The sequence below is a fragment of the Callospermophilus lateralis genome, chromosome 7, assembly GCF_048772815.1.
Source record: "Callospermophilus lateralis isolate mCalLat2 chromosome 7, mCalLat2.hap1, whole genome shotgun sequence".
Classification (NCBI taxonomy): domain Eukaryota; kingdom Metazoa; phylum Chordata; class Mammalia; order Rodentia; family Sciuridae; genus Callospermophilus; species Callospermophilus lateralis.
Window position 1 is genome coordinate 143,621,458 of NC_135311.1, and position 18,746 is coordinate 143,640,203.

At 54.0% G+C, this 18,746-nt stretch overlaps 1 protein-coding gene across 1 annotated transcript; it reads left to right on the forward strand.

Moving 5' to 3' along the window:
- The first annotated feature begins 9,915 nt into the window (after positions 1-9,915).
- Hes4 (hes family bHLH transcription factor 4) lies at positions 9,916-15,567 on the forward strand. Its single transcript, XM_076842727.2, is given in 5 exon segments — positions 9,916-10,073; positions 10,153-10,248; positions 10,342-10,429; positions 10,516-10,790; positions 10,793-15,567. Coding segments are annotated over 5 exon segments (675 nt in total). The 5' UTR covers positions 9,916-9,965; the 3' UTR covers positions 10,901-15,567.
- Positions 15,568-18,746: the final 3,179 nt, after the last annotated feature.

Consider the following 18,746-nt stretch of genomic DNA (forward strand, 5'->3'; position numbering starts at 1 on the left):
TGGCATGCGTGCAGCCCGGGTTCAATCCTCAGCACCACATACAGACAAAGATGTTGTGTCCGCCGAAAACTGAAAAATAAATATTAAAATTTAAAAAAAAAGAAATGTATCTTATTTTGTACAAAAATAAATTCGTGGACACTATCAAAAAAAGAAAAGAAAATTAAAAGACAACCCACAGTCTGGGATGAAATGTTTCAAATCATTTATCTAAGAGTCCACTATCCAGGATATATAAAGAGCTCTTACAGCTGGGTGTAGTGGTACACAGCTATAATCCCAGTGGCTTAGGAGGCTGAGGCAGGAGGATCACGAGTTCAAAACCAATCTCAGCAATTTAGCAAGGCACTAAGCAACTCAACGAGAGACCCTGTCTCTAAATAAAATATTAAAAAGGGCTGGGTGGGCATAGTGGCACAGGCCTGTAATCCCAGTGGCTTGAGAGGCTGAGGCAGGAGGATCACGAGTTCAAAACCAATCTCAGCAATTTAGCAAGGCACTAAGCAACTCAACGAGAGACCCTGTCTCTCAACGAGTTCAACGGTAGCCTCACCAAAAGCAAGGCCCTAAGCAACTCAGTGAGAATTTGTCTCTCTATAAAATACAAAGTAGAGCTGAAAGGCTGGGGATGTGGCTCAAGTGGTAGTGCGCTTGCCTGGCGTATGTGGGGCGCTGGGTTCGATCCTCAGCACCACAGAAAAGTAAAATAGAGATGTTGTGCGCACTGAAAACTAAAAAATGAATATTAAAAAATTCTCTCTTTCTCTCTGTTTAAAAAAAATAGAGCTGAAGATGTGGCTCAGTGGTTAAGCACCTCTGAGTTCAATCCCTGGTACCCCCCCACACCAACAAAAAGTGTTCCTACCATGAGGTAGCCTTGATATTGGGACCTACTTATACATAATTTAACTTTGTTCAATGACTATGCAAAGAGTAATTAACTCCATTTTATATATAAATAAATTGAGTCTTTTAAAAAATTGTATAGTTGTAGATAAACAGCATGCCTTTATTTAATTTATTTTTTTAATGTGGTGCTAAGGATAGAACCCAGTGCCTCACACGTGCTAGGCAAATGCTCTGCCCCTGAGCTACAGCCCCAGTCCTAAATTGAGTCTCATTAGGGGGATATGGCTCAGTGGTTAAGTGCCACTGGGTACAATTCCTGGTACAACAAACAAACAAACAAAAACAACTCTTACCACACACCAGCAGGACAAACAGCTCAACTCAGTCTCCAAGCCAGCAAAAAGGGCTGGTGTGTAGCTCAGTGGCAGAATGCTCACCTAGTCTACATAAGGCCTTGGGCTTCATCCCCAGCAACACACATACACAAACACGTGTGCACACATAACACTCATTAATTTTTAGGGAAATGCAAACCACAACCAGTCTGAGCCAGACATGGTGGTGTGCTGGCACCCACCTGTAATCCTAGCTACTCAGGAGGCTGAAGCAGGAGGATTGCAAGTTGGAGGCCAGCATGGAAATTTAGCAAGACCTGTATTAAAATAAAGAGGGGATGTGGGGATATGGCTCAATGTTCAGTGAGCCGACACCAGTAACAGAAGCAGTGTTGAGCACTGACAAGCACCTGGAGAACCAGGAGCCCTGGTGCTGCTGCTCCGAAAGCTGCAGTGGAGAACAGGCCGGTTGTCCTTCAAAATGCCAGGCAATTATCATATAACCCGGCAATTCCATTCCTGAGTGCATATCCAAAAGAATTGAACACCAGCATTTTTTATAATTGGTAACAGGTAGAAACAACTCAAATGTCCATCAACAAAGAAATGGGCAAGGAAAACGTGGTGTGTGCACACACATGGAGTATTACTCGGCCAGGACAAGGAACCAGCTTCTGCCACACCACACCACAGTCCTGAATGAAACAAGCCAGACACAAACAGCCACCTGCTGTGAGACTAAGGATATCAAAAGTCCAGAACAAGGCTGCAGGGTTTGGATCTGGAATGGCCCCACATTGACAGCTCAGTCCCCAGCCCGTGTCACTACTGGGAGGTGGTAGAATCTTTAGGAGTTGGGCCCTGGTGGGAGGAAGTAGGAGACAGGGCTGCTTTGGAAGGGCCCTGGTACCCTGGCCCCCCCGCTCTCTGCTTTGCACTACCAGGAGGTGAGCAGCTCTCCCCCTGCTGCCACCATGTGCTTCCTCAAAGGCTGCAGAGCCAAGGGACCATGGACTGAAACCTCTGAACCCTGAGCCAAAATAAACCTGTCCTCCTCTTAAGTTGACTGGGTCAGGTATTTTGTCACAGTGTGCCAGCCGAGGACCACAGGGGGCCCATAGAGAAGGGGTCTACCCCAGTCACTTCTCTTCTCCTGTGCTTCTGCCTGTGCCTATGCCTTCAGCAGCCCTGCAATTCACTCCTCTGTGGCTTGAGCCTCTCCTCCCTCTGGAGCCTGCTGGCTGCTGGCCTGCCCCTAGCCAGCAGAGGGCACTGTGTGAAGGAGTGGAATCCCTGATCACATCTGATGTATTCATCTTTGTCAACCTGCACACATGTGCTGGATCTTACCTTCTCAGGATCATTCTGATTTTACTCAGTGTGAGAGCAAGCACCATCCCGACTGTCTGCCTGAAAGCATAAACCTAAATATTTCATTGACCATAAATTAGCATTTAGAACCTCAAGGCTCATCTGGGTGTCCCTGTCATGGCAGTGCAGAGCCCTGGCCATGTGGCGAATACTGTTGCACAGCAGGCACCAGGAGTCTGCTTCTGCTTCTTCCTCTACCTAATCCTAGCTGGTTTCATGCCCACTAAAGAACATTCCTATCTGAGATGTTGATGTGCCTCTGGCGGGTGAGCCTCCCCAGGGCTGGGCTTGGGTCCGGATGCACAGACTGTGTCCCTGGACTCCAGGGGGACAGGGCCTTCCTCATGACAGTGCCCGGACCTGGCCTCACTGAGAGTCTAGAAGCACAAGGGACCAGATTCTCCCACCCAATGCAAGTCGGCCACGTCAGATCCAGACCCTCTCCCTGTCTCCCTAGTGGGCTGGTCACCACCCGAGGCCACCATTCTGGATGACATCTGGCTGACTCAAGACACCTGACCCTGTGGCCCTTTGTGGCCTTTGGTCACAGCTCCAAGGTCACCCCATGTCTCGGGGCAGATGGGCTGGGCCTTCCCCACAGGCCTCCTGATGCAGGGGCGACAGGTATGCTCTGGCTGCAGGACTGGAGCCCAGAGCTTTCTTTTTAGCCAGTGGACAATGACCAGGGAAGGTGTCAGCCAAGACCTGGGTGGGGCTCCCTGGCCGGGCTGATTAAACAGCAGCCAGGAGCTCACCAGACCCTTCACCAGGACCAGGAGGACTGAGCGGTTGCAGCCAGACCAGAGCCCTCCTTCCTCACGGCCCCCTGGGCTGGCACCGCCCCTCCCAGAGGCAGCCCTAGCAATGGGCCTCTTGGGAGAGCAGGATGTAGGACAGGGCAAGAAAGAGACCTCTTTTAACACCATGCAGCAGCCCAGTGGGCCCTTCAGAACCACCTGGAGGAGGAGACAGGTCTGTGACCAGGGCTGCTGTTCCCACCTGTGAAAAGCAGTTGGCAGGAGCAGGCATGGGACAGCTCAAACCCACCAGGCCGTGAAGGGGGCGGAGACGGAGCTGCAGGTCTGATGGGAGCAGGCCCCGCAGTGTATGACACGACACGAGGTCAGCTGTCTTCCAGATCCAGACCCGTGGGCAGACCCAGGACTGCGGGGACTGCCACAGGCAGTCGAGACTTGGGCTAAGGCCAAACCAGGCCCCTCATGTTCCTGCCACAGAATGACATGTCTGGCCTCTGGTTCTCAGATACTCAGGTGGGGGGCTACCAGGACAGATCGGCCACTGCCCCCTGGGGTCAGAGCTCTCTCTAGGAGAGAGGCCCCTGCGGCACCTGCCCAGGAAACAGTGCTAGTGAAGCTCACAGTCCACAGGTTGAGTAGCTTTGTTCCAGACCTGGAGTCAGGGCAAGGCCTCCTTGCCTGTCCCCAACGGCCTTGGAGGTGGCTTCACTGAGGCTGCGTGCCATGGAGTAGCCTCTTCCCCCACACTGTGAGGTGGTTGTGGGAACCACGCCCAGAGGTTCTGTCCCAGGGAAAGGCTGGTCTTGCTACCCTGAAAGGCCTGAGCATCCCCACTCCTGCAGCCCTGCCTGCTTGGGCCTGTAAAGAGGACCCTCAGGGGCTCCCGTCTGCTGGTTCCTGGTCTATGAGCAAGACAGACAATGGACATGTGCTCACACTCCTTGAAAGTCTTGCTTTGACCTTGAAAATCATCTTTGACATCAAATGGCTGCCTGAGTGTTGATGGGTACTGTCACCACCCAGAGTTGAGGAAAGGTGGTGTCACCGGGCAGAAAGGCATTGAGACTGTGTCCACCACTCACACATACAGCAAAGGTGGGTTTGGCAGAGGCGTAAGTGGCACAAGGAGGGCACACCTGCCTCAACTACAAAGGGTCAGCCCAAGGACTTTGAAGAGACAGAGGCTTTGAAGAGTGGACCAGGAGCAGGGTTGACCAGGACTAGCGTCACGCCTGGGCAAATCAGGGCCACCCGAGGCACAGCTGTGGGGGTGACCAAGGCCAGGGTGATACACAGCACCTCTCTTGCCACATGCAGCTGCAGCACAGCATGAGGGAGAGACACGGCTCAGCACTTTGAGGGTCCCACCCTCGAATCTGGTCTGACCTACTTTGACTGGTGGAATGTGCTGGAAGTTTTGCTATGGGGTTTGGAACCCAGGCCTCCACTTTACCTCCCTGAGAAGGCAGGTGGGCTGGGCAGGATTCCAGGCAGCTGGTAGAGAGCCTAGCATCAGTGATGCCACCCTGAGCATCCGGCACAGTGCCCTCTCAGTCCAGTTGACCCTCAGCCAACGGCAACTTCATGAGCGAGGCCTCAGGCAGCCTGGGCTCCCTCAGAGCCCCCAGGTGAGAGGAAGATGGCGGACACTTAGCCTTGAGGCCGGTGGTGTTGAGTGTGGTGGAGCAGATGGGCAGCGCAGCAGCAGCCACAGGGCTGCAGACAAGAGAGGAGAGGTGCCCAGCGTGAGGACACTGCACTGGGGCCTCTGCCAGGCCCTCACCTCTCAGGGCTAAAGGAGAGGGAGGCGGCTGCCAGGCTGGAGGTAGTGGGGACCCCAACCCTAAGGCTGGAGTGGACCTTGGCCAGCATAAGGCAAGCGGGGAGGGCACCGAGCCAGGAGGGAGGGAAGGTCAGTGTGAAGACTGTGGAGTCCCCGAGGACTGTGACAGCCTGGCTGGGAGAGCGGCCGAGCCAGGAGTAGTATCTAGGAAAGAGCAGCATGGCGCAGGGTCAGCACTGGGCCCTTCCACACAGGTCTTGTCGGGAAGTGGCCATGGGGAGGAGCCTGCCCGCTCCAGGCGCCACAGCCCAGCGAGAGTGGGGAAGCTGCACCCTGGAGAGAAGGCGCTGCCCGGCTCCAAGCCCCCACAGCGTAACAGCAGTCCCCAGGCTGTGCCCACCCTGAGTACTCCGTGTCATGAAGCAGTGGTCGCCATAGGTTGCTCTGTTTGGAGTACAAGGACTGAGGTGCATGACGCCACACCTTGTTTCTACAAGTAAACAGCCACCATCTGCCTGGCACAGCCATCAGGCTCAAAATGATAAATAAATGAATCAACCACCTCATGAGAAGGACCCTGTGAACTTATCAAATTGACCAGAAGCCCAGGGTGCAAGGGTGTGTCAAACATCGGAAAAACCAGGCCCATGACATAATGCCCTCACCTGAGGCCCATTAAAGGAGGGCACCCCAAGACTGGACATGACAGCACCCTGCCCATGTCACCTGGTCACTTTTCAGGAGCCTTGCCCAGGAAAATCACCACAGCAAGGAGCTTCCAGATCTCTGTGCTCCAGGGTTGGCACAGTGTGGTGCCTCCAGCCTGTGACGCCCCCCACGGCCCCCTCCAAGCTGAACAACTCCAGTTGACATCCAAGTGGACACTGCGAAGCTGCCTCTGTCAGAACCTTGGCCTAGAATAAGTGCCTACACTCTGACAGCTCCAAATAGCCAGGAAGGATCTATTTGGCTGGTTCATGATCTTATCTGACCACTACAGACTCTTTGCATCTTATCTGCTCTCTGCTGGAACAGGAAGTAGGGAGGAGAGAAAAGTCGCTGACCCTGGGTCCAGGATTCAGTCCATCCCCAATGTCCCAGTCATAATGCTACATGATCAATGATCCCCAAATACTGCCTTTTTCTGTGGGTTGATCCTGGAATGGGCATGCAGGGCCTCTGCTTTGCCAGGTGGGGGTCCTGGCTCAGAACGTGTGAGCTGGCCACTCACAGCTACAGCTGGGACCATGTGGTGTCCTGTGGAGGTGCATGTACAGGGCTGGTGTTGGCTGTCAGCTAGGCCTTTATGATACCGTGAAGCACATATTTGATCTCTGTCTCCTTGCACACAAGTTGAAAAATACCTTGTAACTTCAAAATAATGTGTCTTGGGCTGGGGCTGGGGCTCAGTGGTAGAGCACTTGCCAAGCATGTGTGAAAGACTAGGTTTGAGTCTCTGCACCACATATAAATAAATGAATAAAGTAGGGCTGGCGATGTGGCTCAAGCCGTAGCGGGCTCGCCTGGCATGCGTTGCGGCCCCGGTTCGATCCTCAGCACCACATACAAACAGAGATGTTGTGTCCGCCGAAAACTAAAATAAATAAATAAATATTTTAAAAAATGAATAAAGTAAAGGTCCATCAACAACGATAAAAAATTTTTTAAAGAGTGATGTGTCTTTATATATCAAGTGCTGGCTAGTAACCCCCTGGGTAACTTCAGGAGGGGCCCCGAGGAGCAGATGAAAGTCCGGTTGATCACCAGTGACCAGTGATCTAACCCATTATGCTTACATGAGAAGCCTACATTAAAACCCAAAGAACAGCCAGGCATGGTGCCCACACCTGTAATCCCAGTGACTCAGAGGCTGAGGCAGAAGGATTGCATGCTCAAAGCCAGCTTCAGCAAGTTAGCAAGGCCCTAGTAACTTAGGTCCCCTCTCCCTGAAAACAAAGGGTCTGGGGATTGGCTCAGTGGTTAAGTGCCCCTGGGTTCAATCCAACCAAACCAAACCAAACAAACCCCCAAGGACAGGATTCCGAGAGCTTCCAGATGAACACTTAGAGGTTCCTGAGGACAGTGCCCAGGGAGAGCATGGAAGATCCAGGACCCTTCTCCACCCTCTTCCCCTGTGTCTCTTCATCTGCGTTGCTTAGAGTACACTTTATGATAAACCAGTGAATGTGGTTCCCTGCATTCTGTGATCCACGGCACAAATTAACTGAACCAAGGAGGGGGTTGTGGGAACCGTGAATTTTTGCTGGTGGTCAGAAGCATAGGTAAGACCCCTGGAGCTGGTGGCTGACATCCAAAATGGGGCCAAATCCTTAATCCATGCATGGGGTCTGATGAGATCTCCAGGCAAACAGTGTCATCTGAGTTTGAGGATACCAGCTGCTCCATTGTTGAATAAGAGAGTAAGACACACTGATTTTTTGTTGTTGTTGTATCATCAGACCCTGGCAGGGTGCCAGCTGCAACACACACATGCCAGGGAAGCCTTCCTCATAGCATGGGGCCAGGTCTCAACAGCAAATGTCCCAAGGCAGCAAGGTGGGTGTGTACAGCACCTTTAAAATTAAGCCTTAGGGGCTGGGGTTGTGGCTCAGTGGTAGAGTGCTTGCCTAGCATGTGTGAGGCACTGGGTTTGATTCTCAGCACTCTATATAAACAAATAAAATAAGGAACTAAAAATATATATTAAAAAAAAAAAACCCTCAGCCTTAGAAGTCATGTCTTGCCAGGTCCCTGTCCTCACCGGGACACATCACAAGGTTACGGAGCAAGAAGTCAGTGCCCCTTTTGGAAAACCCAGTCTGCCACACAAGGGAATCACCACCATGACCCCGTGCAGCCCAGGACCCTCCCTTCCTACTCATAGTGGAGGCCCCACGCCCCCAGGAAGATCCTTAGAGGTCAAGTTCATATTCAAGAGGCCATGAAGGGACAGTAGAGGGACAAGGGAAGAGTCTCAGAGAGATGCAGCTGGACAGCAGGCTCAGCCCGTGACAAAGCTGGTGCTCGTGCACTCTGGCTAGGGACTGTTTGCACGGGCCCCTCAGTCCTGGGGGCTTTCCTTCAGCAGGAGGGGGCACTCAGGCAGAGCAGAGGTGAGAACAGGCCGTGACCTCTCTGTCCAGCTGGGTGGCCAGACCTGGGGAAGGAACAGGGCTGCAGCTGGTGAGAATCTAGTGCTCACTGTGTGCTGGGCACCCTCAGTGTGTTCTGGGGATAAGATCTCATTTGTCTTTCCCAAGAACTCTAGGGTAAAAAGAGAAACCAAAGGTTCAAAGGGCAGGAACCTTGTGGGGAGAGGTGGGGAACACAGAGAAACCAGGGAGAACCTTGCTCTCAGGCTTCTGCTTCGCTCTGGGTCCCTTTATGCCTGATTTCTTTCTTCCCAAGGTGAGGCCCAGAACACAGGGACAGGCTCAGGCCCTCAGAGGAAATTCCTGCAGGAGAAGGGGTACTGTAGACACTGGGGGTACTTTCCAGATTGACAGCCAAGCAGAGGGTGCACCCCACGTAGACTTCAGGGGTTACAGGCAGACTCTCCCCGCACCCTACCTCAGTGCCCCGTGAGAACAGGAGGACTCTCTGCTCAGTGCTGGGTTCCAGAGGGCTTCCCCAAGGTGAAGCCAGGGCTGTGCTTCCTCTAGACTAGGGCCAGACTAGGGTTGACCTCAGAGGGGCAGCTTCAGATGGGGCCCCCAGGACTGGCTCTCCAGACCTCTCCCTGGGCCAGAAGCCCCCAGGACCCTGCTGGCCCTACCTAACACTTCCAGTCTTCTCTTGGCCCCCGTGACCCTTAGGATTCTGGGGATGCCAATCCCTCCACCTGGACCTTGCAGAGCTTCCTTCCCGTGAAGAATCCATCCTGTAGGCTTCAGGACCACCCAGAGGAAGGAGAGGCTTCTCTGCCACAGCCTACCCCTCACTTTCTGTCTCTCCAAAAGTGTGTTGGCTTTTTGTTGGTGTGTGGCAGGCCTCCTCCACTGGACTGGGCGCACCAGGAGGGTCTCCAGCCCTGGCGGCTCCAGGACCTCAGGAAACCTCCACCATGGATGCAGGACGTCTGTCAGGCCGTGTATGCTGGGGACTCTGAGTGCTAAACAGAAAAGCAGTGCCCATGGTGTGACTCAAAATGAAAACAACAGCAAGCAACAGACAGAAACTTTTTAACAATCGCCCTCAGAAGAAAGGCCCATCACCATTACATCCTTCTACCTGGCTTGTGTCATCACCCTGTGACACTGCCAGTCTGCCCACATCAGATTGCCCTATGGTGTCACCCAATGCCACCAACTGCCTGCCGAGCTCAGCCAGTCACCTCTCTCCAGCCCAGTGGCTGGCGTGGGTTCTTTCGTCCCAGCAAAGCTCGGTTCACGTCCCTAGAGGCCCAGGCCTGCACTACATGCTGCACACGGGCAGCCTGAACAAATTTGGAGACTGAGGGGCTGGTGAAATTTCCTTTCAGACCTACGGCACCGCCGCGACGGACCGCACCCCCCGTGCACTCCGGCTTCCACGCGGCGGGGAGGTGAGCCCGCCGCCCGAGCACCCTCCTGGCTCGCGCCGGGAACCTGCCAGAGCGGGGCGTCGCGGTCCCACTGTCCGGGCTGGCGGAGCCTGCGCGGCCGCGAGTGAGTGACAGCTGGGGAGGCGGGGTCGCACGCCCGGGAGCTGAGCTGGAGAGGCGCTGTGCCCATTGGCCAGCGCTAGTGTGGGAAAGGACGCCTGGCCGGGTTCACAGGCCCCGCGCGGTGCGGCCTTATATAGCCGGCCGCGGTCCCGGTTCGCGGGCTTTCGGCCGGAACCCGCCAGAGGGCGCAAACGTTCTGCCCGGCACCAGGGCGCGGCTGCGGGATGCCGGCGGACACCCCAGAGAAGCCGAGCGCCTCGCCGTCGGCAGGAGCGCAGGCCAGCGCCAGCCCGACCCCGGATCAGCCCCGCAGCGCGGCAGAGCACCGGAAGGTGGGTTCCCGCCAGCGTGGGGGGCTCGGCTGGGGGAGGGGCGGCCGACCGCGGGACTCCGCCGCTGCCCGACCCGCAGTTCTCCAAGCCCATCCTGGAGAAGCGGCGCCGAGCGCGCATCCACCAGAGCCTGGCTCAGCTCAAGACCCTCATCCTGGACGCGGTCAGGAAGGATGTAAGTCGGGCGGAGAAGGGGGAATCCAAGGACTGAGGCTAGCAGAATGGGACCTGGCTGAGTTACAGACCACCACCCTGTCCCTGCCCCCAGAGCTCCCGTCGTTCGAAGCTGGAGAAGGCCGACATCCTGGAGATGACGGTGATACATCTGCAAAACCTGCGTCGCTTTCAGGTGACAGGTGAGGCGCGGGTGGCAGCGGCTAGGGGGCGGGAGGCGCACAGGGCCACCGCCGGACACGACAGCTGGTCTCTGCTGCTCCCGCAGCCGCACTCAGCTCGGACCCCGCGGTCCTGGGCAAGTACCGCGCAGGCTTCAACGGGTGCCTGGCCGAGGTGACCCGCTTCCTGGCTGGCTGCGAGGGTGGCCCAGCCCAAGTTCGCTCCCGCTTACTCGGCCACCTGGCAGCCTGCCGGCTCCAGCTGGGGTCTTCGCGCCGCTCTGCCTCGCTGCCCGCCGCTGCAGACGAACCGGAGTCCGAGGTCTACGCTGGCCGCCCGCCGCGGCGGTCGTTCGACGGCCCCTTTCCCCTGCTGCGCCCAGGGGCCCGTTCGCGCCGCTCCTGCCACCTAGGCTGACCCTGGCGCCTCCCGCCGCCCCCAGGATGGGGTCTCAAGGCCGGAGCGGACCCTGGAGGCCGTGGCTACCATGAACTGCAGCGGGTCCTAGGGCCGCGGCCTTGGCCAAGACTGTAGCAGAGAGTAATTATTTCCAGAGGCTTGGGGTGGCTTTGTTGTCTTTGGGAACAGCCTGGTTCAGGCCCGCGGAGCGCCCAAGTTGGCGGTCTCCTGGCGGCCCGACAGCCGGCTCCGGGCAGACGCGCCGGTTGGTGCCTCTTTTCCGAGGCCCCGCCTCTTCGCAGACCCAGCCCTTTGGTGGACTGGGCCCTCTTCCGGCCCGCCCCGCAGCCCGGGCCTGCTATGGGGCCGCCCCGGCCTCTGGAGCGTTCAGATTGCTTTGGTCCGCGGTTGGGCGGGCCACCTGCTCGGCGACGCTGGGCTGGGAATGAGAAGCGTGCCCAGGGGCGCAGGCAGGAAGGCTCCCGGAATGTATCTCAGTACTGGAAGGCGGTCGCATGGCCTCCCTGGGCACGTTTTCTTTAAGGGTACTTAGCCCACCTTCTCCCCGGACCCTGGGAGGCAGAGATCCGCCTTTTCATGCCATTGTTTCCCCAGGAGTTGTCCTTCGCCGGGGTGAGGACTGTCTTCTTCCTTTTAAGCTCTAGGTTCAGCACAAAGCCACCCGCGTCCACCCAGGCCGACCCCCAGGCCTGCACTGGTAGGGGTCCCAACCGGGAAGGGTGTCTGGGAGAGGCTCGCAGATGGTAATCTGGACTCAGGAGACATTCCTTCCATGAATCCTGAGCACCTGCCTTTGGATGCAACTAAGGTCACCAAGCAGAAATGCCAGGCCACCCTGGGCACGCACCCTGTGCACCCCCTCAGCCACAGTCCTGCTACCCTCAGAGCGGCTGCTGGAGGCTCCAGGTGCTTGAGGGAGTGGTCTGGGCCACAAGCTGAGACCGCAGGGAGTCTTCCAGAGAGCCCTGCGCAAGGTGTACCCAGACCCGCTTCCCAGTGTGGCCGAATTCATCAGACACTTTCCTGGCACCTGCCTGGATGAGCCATCAGGGAGGTGAGTCCCTCTACCACAGGCTTATCTCGCCTCTTCCCACGGGTTCGCCTGGGTCCTCCTGGGCAGGACCATGGAACCTGGTGGAAGCCTCCAGTCTCTGCCAAGACAGCCACCCTACTCTCTGCCTCCCTGCCTCCCTGGGCTCCCGGGGGCTGGGGCAGTGCCCCTGAACAGCAGGTCACCTTGTGGGCCAGCTGCTGTACCCTTGGGTGTACGGACATGCAGGGACCCTGCTCCCTTTAGATCTGGTGGAAGGAGAAGGTGGAGGCTGCCCTTGGCAGGAGGGCTGGAGGGATCTGCAGAGGGGTGACTGGAGGAGGGGAGATGTTGAGGGAGGGTAGGGCCCCTGCTGGGAATTGAGTAGGGGAGGCCACTTGCTCAGAGTTGGGTTCCAGACACACTGCAGGGAAAGGGGGACTCTCTGCCTGGGTGGTCAAAAAGAAGAGGCCAACCAGGATGCCACCTGTGAGGTTGGGCTTCAGATGCCCCCTGTCCCCAGAAGCAGCAGCATCATCCACCCCTGCCCCTTACTTCTTGATTCCTGGATCTGTTATGGGCACTGTTGCCAAAGGAATCTCTGTGCTGGGGACCACTTAGCCCTCGGGGCTACTCTGGCTCCACAGGACCCTTACTCTCAGGTGGGCAGACCCTCCTGATCTCTATTCCTTGAACTCAGTCCCTTCCCCAATTTTCTCCCCACTCTCTATGTGCCTCAGACCACTCCCCTGCTGCAGGCTTCTTCAGCTGTCTGGGTCCAGTGGGACCGTTCTCCCACCAGCCACACCTGTGTCCTTTCAAACTTAGCACCTGCTTAAAACAGTGGGCTCAACCTCAGCCCATGCTGAGCTGATCGATTGGTGTAAACAGTGTGCAGAATGGGAGTTGGGGTCTCTCTTGAGTCGATAGGGAGGTCCTAGGAAGCATAGCCTGGGCTGGAGCTGGGTCCCCAGCAGGGGACACTAAAGGGGTGGTTCTGGGTCTCCCAGGCTGCCCCCTTCCTGGCAACTGAGAGTGGCTGGGGCTCAGGAGCAGGGAGTCCCCTACCTCTGAGTCTCAGCCTTTCTACACACTAGCCAGGACACTGCTTGACCCTGTTTCCTACCACCACTGTGTGGGCTGAGGCAATATAGACCTCTCGGGGGCCTCTTCCTGTCCTCGCTACCCTTCTATACATTTCCTGTTTCTGAAGAGACCCTTGGGTCTTTCCTGGTCCCTCCCCCTCCCCAGCTGTGCATGTCTTTGCTCTTGTCTTGCAGAGGCTTCCTGCTGAATCACAGGTGGAGTCCCCTTTTCTGGGTGGAGGGCACTGGTCACGGCCCTCCCAGTTCATCTCCAACAGCCCCCCTGCCAACCCCGTGCCTGGACTGGACCAAGGGTCAATAAGTGCTCAATTCATGTGCACTGTCGGCAGGCTACCTGCCTGTGTGGTGGGTCTAGCTGGGTCCTCTCCTGTGGCTTGGGGACTGAACAATGACAACAGATTATAGATATTTGAAATCTGGAGAAGAACTTATCCCTATGGTGACAAAAGTCAGTGGCCAGGCCCATTAAACTCCATGCACTGGAAAACTGGGGCAGGGTCCGGGCTGGGGCTGCTTGGATTCCTGGCTTATGAGAGGTGAGGCCCACTGTTCCCCCGCCCCCTTCTCCCATCACCTAGCATCCCTGCTCCAAGGCTGTCTGTTTCCTTCGGTCCTACCTGTGCCTGGATGCTCTCCCTCTGCTCCCTGGAACCCCTGGGCTACATCAAGGAAACTGGGGCCCTGGCCTGGCAGCCTCCTGGGCACCTCTGATAGTCTCCTCCATGGGCCACATCCCACTGCACCAAGGTTGGCCTATGCGACAGGGGGGCCCTGGAGAGGGGACGGGCAAGGCTGCAGGCTCCTTCCTGTCTGCTCTGGGGAAGCCAGCTGCCCTTTCCATGGAGAGAGCAACATAATAGATGAATGATAGATGAAGTCTCCCCTTCTTGCTGGAGGGGCACTGGGCAGCAGTGGCCTCCTGCCAATAGCAATGACAGTGGGATTAGACATGGATCCCTTGGTAGGACCACAAGCCCTGTGCCAGCACCTCAGCATGAACGCCTGTGCACAGAAGCTGTGAGACCATAGCATTTGTTGCTTTGAGCTGCTAATTTTTTAAATATTTATTTTTTTAGTGTAGTTGGGCCTTTATTTTATTTATTTATTTTTATGTAGTGCTGAGGATGAAACCCAGGGCCTCACACGGTGCTGGGTGAGTGCTCTACCACTGAGCCACAACCCCAGCCCCAAGCTGCTAAATTTTTGTTATGCCGCAATAAGTAACAATATTGATAAATTCTATGTAATTTACTGAATACCTACAAGTAGCATTAGCAGTACAGACCCCAGGGGTTAGAAAACGTGCCCAAGGGATTCCAGAGGCCATGGGAGTGAGGAAGAGGTTGCTGGGAGTGAAGTAGGAGCAGCCACTGTGGCCACTGTGATGTGCAGAACTCAGGTGGTGCTATCGCCTACTCTCACCTGGCACAGATTCTCCAAGTGCCTGAACAGCCTGGTGCCCTGGTGGCCTCGCCCCTGCCAGCATTGGGGGTCCTGTCTGGCTGTAACCGAAGGGGCATCCTGGATCAGGGCAGGTGAGGACTCACAGTCCCCAGGTGAATGTGAACCTATGACTTGTGTGCACAGATATCAGTTGCTGTGATTACTGTGCCTACTACCCTAGGCAGACAACCTCTCAGGTGGTCCTGCCACCCTTCTGCACAGACACACTTGACCACACTGTCTTGCCCAAGTGGGATATGGGGGCCATAGTGACAGAAGCATTAAAACAAATGTCCAGGGCTGGGGTGTGGCTCAGTGGTAGAGCACCTGCCTGGTATGTGTGATGCCCTGAGTTCGATCCTCAGCATTGCATACAAATAAAAAAATAAATAAAAGATCCATTGACAACAACAAAAAATATATTTAAAAAAAAACCACCTCCATGGTCACCTCAGAGATGTTGCTGACATCCTGCCTGGTCTCAGCACCCACCTGGTGGCTTCAGGCTCACCTGCCTGGCCCTACTGTGAGTAAAGGACCTGAGGCATGTGTGGATGGGTAGGAGAGTGTCAGGGTAGGACACTCCCAGGAAGAGGGTGCACCTCAATGTCAAGGGCCTCCTATTGCCACAGGGGATCGTGCCTTTAGCTGGCAAAGCTTCCCCTGCCCCAACAGTCCTCACCTGTGTCGTCCCCACAGCCCAATGCCATGTCTACATGGGGGCAAATGTTTACCGATTGTTCATGACAGATGCAGGATAAATGAGGGATGGAAGTTTGCAGCAGGAAGCACGTGTCGAACAGGAAACAGACTGAGGGGTACTTGTCCAGACGGACAACTTAGTAGTGGGGCAAAGAAGATACGAGATGCCCATGTGGTGCCCTGTATGTGTGTGTGTAAATGCAGAGAAAAAATTCTAATTAAATGCCTACATCTTTGCTAGTCCCACCAGGAACAAAGGAAAGGTAGTGCTGTTCAATACAGAGATTCTCTAACAATATTTGGTTTTGAAAAATAGGCACATGAATACACAGATGTATACATTAGATATATGTTTTGCTCAACAAACTCTAATATCTAGCAGATTGCTGGGCACATAGCAAGAAAAATTCCAAAAAATACATAGCAGATAGTAAGAATAAATGATGCTTAAATCTTTAGTGTTATGAATTCTTTCTTTAACTTGCTTATACACCTGAAGGTCAGGAGTTCAGATCCATGCCCATGACTATAAAAAAGGTCACCACATTTTGCTTCTCAGCACAGGCAGGTCACATCCCTGAAGAGAGTCAGTCTTCTTCCTCAGGGCAGCTGATCTCTTCATGTACCACGAGATACTTCCTTTCCCGCCACCTGTGACTCCAGATATTCACATTCTTCTTCCTGGGTCCTGACACCTTCTCACTTTGCTTCCGAGAAGTACTTGCTTTTCCCAGTGCCTGTTATTGTCTCTGAGCCAACTGCTTTTGGCAGTCCCTTCGGATCATTCTCTTCCCTTGCTGGCTTCTTGAGCATCTCCTGGCACTTTCTCTGTCATATGCCAGAAGTGCTCTTAGGCGATTCATCCTGACTCCCACGGTTGCAACATTCATCAGAATCATGGCTCTGGGATGCTATGATCTGTCCATTAGAACTCAAGAAAGCAGGAAGGGAGGCTCTGGGACCTCAGAGATGAAGTGACAGCGAAGGGTGCACCCTCAATTCTTGATCCCTTCCCATGACCTCTCAAGGCCCCAGGTACACTGGAGCCCTGGCCTCAGCTCTCCCATCCAGCCCAGGGTAAGGCCAAGTTTTTTCCTTGAGGTGGACCAGGAAGAATTGAAGGTAAATGGAGACTCACCTGGGCATCGTCTGGTTGAGCATGAGCGACTGCCTCCAGCTCAGCCTTAGGAGGAGATGCACCGTGGAAAGTCCAGGCCCAGGGGAGGAGCCTCCCAGACACAGGATATGGTCTGTCCTTGCCATAAAATAGGATGTGACAATAAGAAAGTGAGACACTGGCACCCCTGCAGACTGGGTGAGCCTGAGAATGTGCCAAGGAAAGAGCACTGGACACGAAGGCCACACGGCACTCGCCCATTTACATGACCCTTCCAGTTTGCCAGTGATGGAAAGTGAATCTGCTTGGCTGGAGCTGGCGGGGGGACCCCTGCAGAACCCATCCTGATGGAGCTGCACAACTCGGACCAGAGAGTCAAGTGTAAGTGGAGGAATTGTATGATGTGCCAATAAAGCTTTGAACCTCCCCCCACCAAAAGCAACCAAGAGAAAAAAAAGTGCAACTAGAGAAATCAGGCACATTCAGGAGGAATAATAAAACAACGGGTGACAGCAGATTTCTTGTGGGAACAACGTAAAAGAGAAGACAGTCACCTCTTCACAGTACTTGAAGCAGAAACTGACCCTTATACACATATGTTCAGCTGACATGGACAGAGGTGGAAACTGACCCCTGTATAATGTGGTCACCTGACATTGGACAGGGGTGGAAACTGACCCGTGTACAATGTGGTCAGCTGACATTGGACAGAGGTGGAAAGACTCTTCTGTGGGAAAGGAAAGTCTCTTCAGGGAGAGACTCAGGGACAACTGGATGTGCATGTCTGAACCAGTTAACCCCCCTTCATGCCACCACAGGTTAACCCAAACAGAACACAGCCCTCAGCGCAAAGTCCAACTACAGAACTTTCTGGAGAAAATTTAGATACAAAATCAGAACAGTGCATGGGAAAAAAAAAAGCTGAATAACTGGCTTTATCAAAAGTAAAAATTTGAAGGCTGAGAATGTAACTCAAGGCAGAGCACTTGCCCAGCAAGCTTGGGTTTGGGGTGTGTGTGCACGCCCGCACGCACGCGCTTGCTTTCCAAGAGACACTGCTGAAAATGAAAACATGAGCCTCAGCCTGCGAGAAACACACGCAAGTCACACGCAGGATGCTGCACTTTAGACCGCAGCTGTCTCCCCAAGGCCGGTTGCTAAAGGCCTGCGGTACTGTTGGGAGCTGGTGAGGCCTGCAGGAGGTAGGGCCCCAGGGGAGGAAGGGTCTGCTGGAACCCGGCCCTTTGCTCTGTCTCTTCTTCCTGGCCGCCATGAGGTAAAGACCTTCTGCAGCACTTGCTCCCTCCCATGGCATGCTAGCTTGACGTGGGTCCAAAGCAGTGGGTCCCAGTAGCCGTGGACCAAAGTCTCTGAATAAGTCTTTCCTCCTTCTCAGTTGGTTCTCGGTGTTTGGTCAGTGACAGCTGATTCCATGTGTGGAGATACACTGATAGACAGAGTGTGCACAGAATCCTCAAGCTGAATCATCAAAAAAAAAAAACAACCTAAATAAGAAAATTAGATTTGGTCAGTTATTTCACCAAAGAAGACGTATGAATGGCAAATACATCCAGGAAAGCACACAGGATGTCACATGGAAGGCAAATTAAACCTCAAGGAGACACCATAGCACACCTGCTGGCATGACCAGACAAGACTGGCCACGCCACGGTCTGGGCATCTGGAACATTTCATCACCACTGGGGGACCGTGGAACCGTACGGCCATCCTGGATGGCCAGTGGGGGTGGCTCAGTGGCAGAGTGCCTGACCACCTGACCTGGACCCGGTTCATCCCTAGCACCATTACAAAACAACCAGGGCAGAGGTTGTGGCTCAGAGGTAGAGCACTCACCTGCACATGGAAGGCACTGGGTTCGATCCTCAGTACCACATAAATAAAGAAAGAAAAGTATTGTGTCTGTTTATAACTTGAAAAAAAAAATATATATATATATATAAAACAGAACAAAGCAACAAAACAAACCTAAAAGCAAACACACTGGAAATAGTTGGGCAGTTTCTTAAAAAGATAAATACATAGCCACTACATGACCTAGCCATTCCATTCCTAGGTATTTACCCCAAAGAAACAAGAACTGGTACTCATACACGAACTTTCACACAAATTTCAAAACAGCTTTATAAGTAATAGCCAACATCTATAAATACCCCAAATGTTCACCAACATATTAATTAGTGGTAGCAAATTGTGATATATCCAACAATAGAATATTTATCATTAAAAAAAATAGATATGGGGCTTGGGTTGTAGCTTAGTGGTTGAGCACTTGCCTCACATGTGTGAGGCACTGGGTTTGATCCTCAGCACCCACAAAAAAAAATAAATAAAACAAAGATATTGTGTCCATCTACAACTAAATTTTTTTTTAATTTTGATATATGCAGTAGTATGGTTGAGTCTCAAAATAATACTGTATGGCCACGTCAGGCATACTGTTCTCTTTTTTACTGTATGAACAAGCATGTGCCACTTCATAGTGACGAAAAGCAGACTGA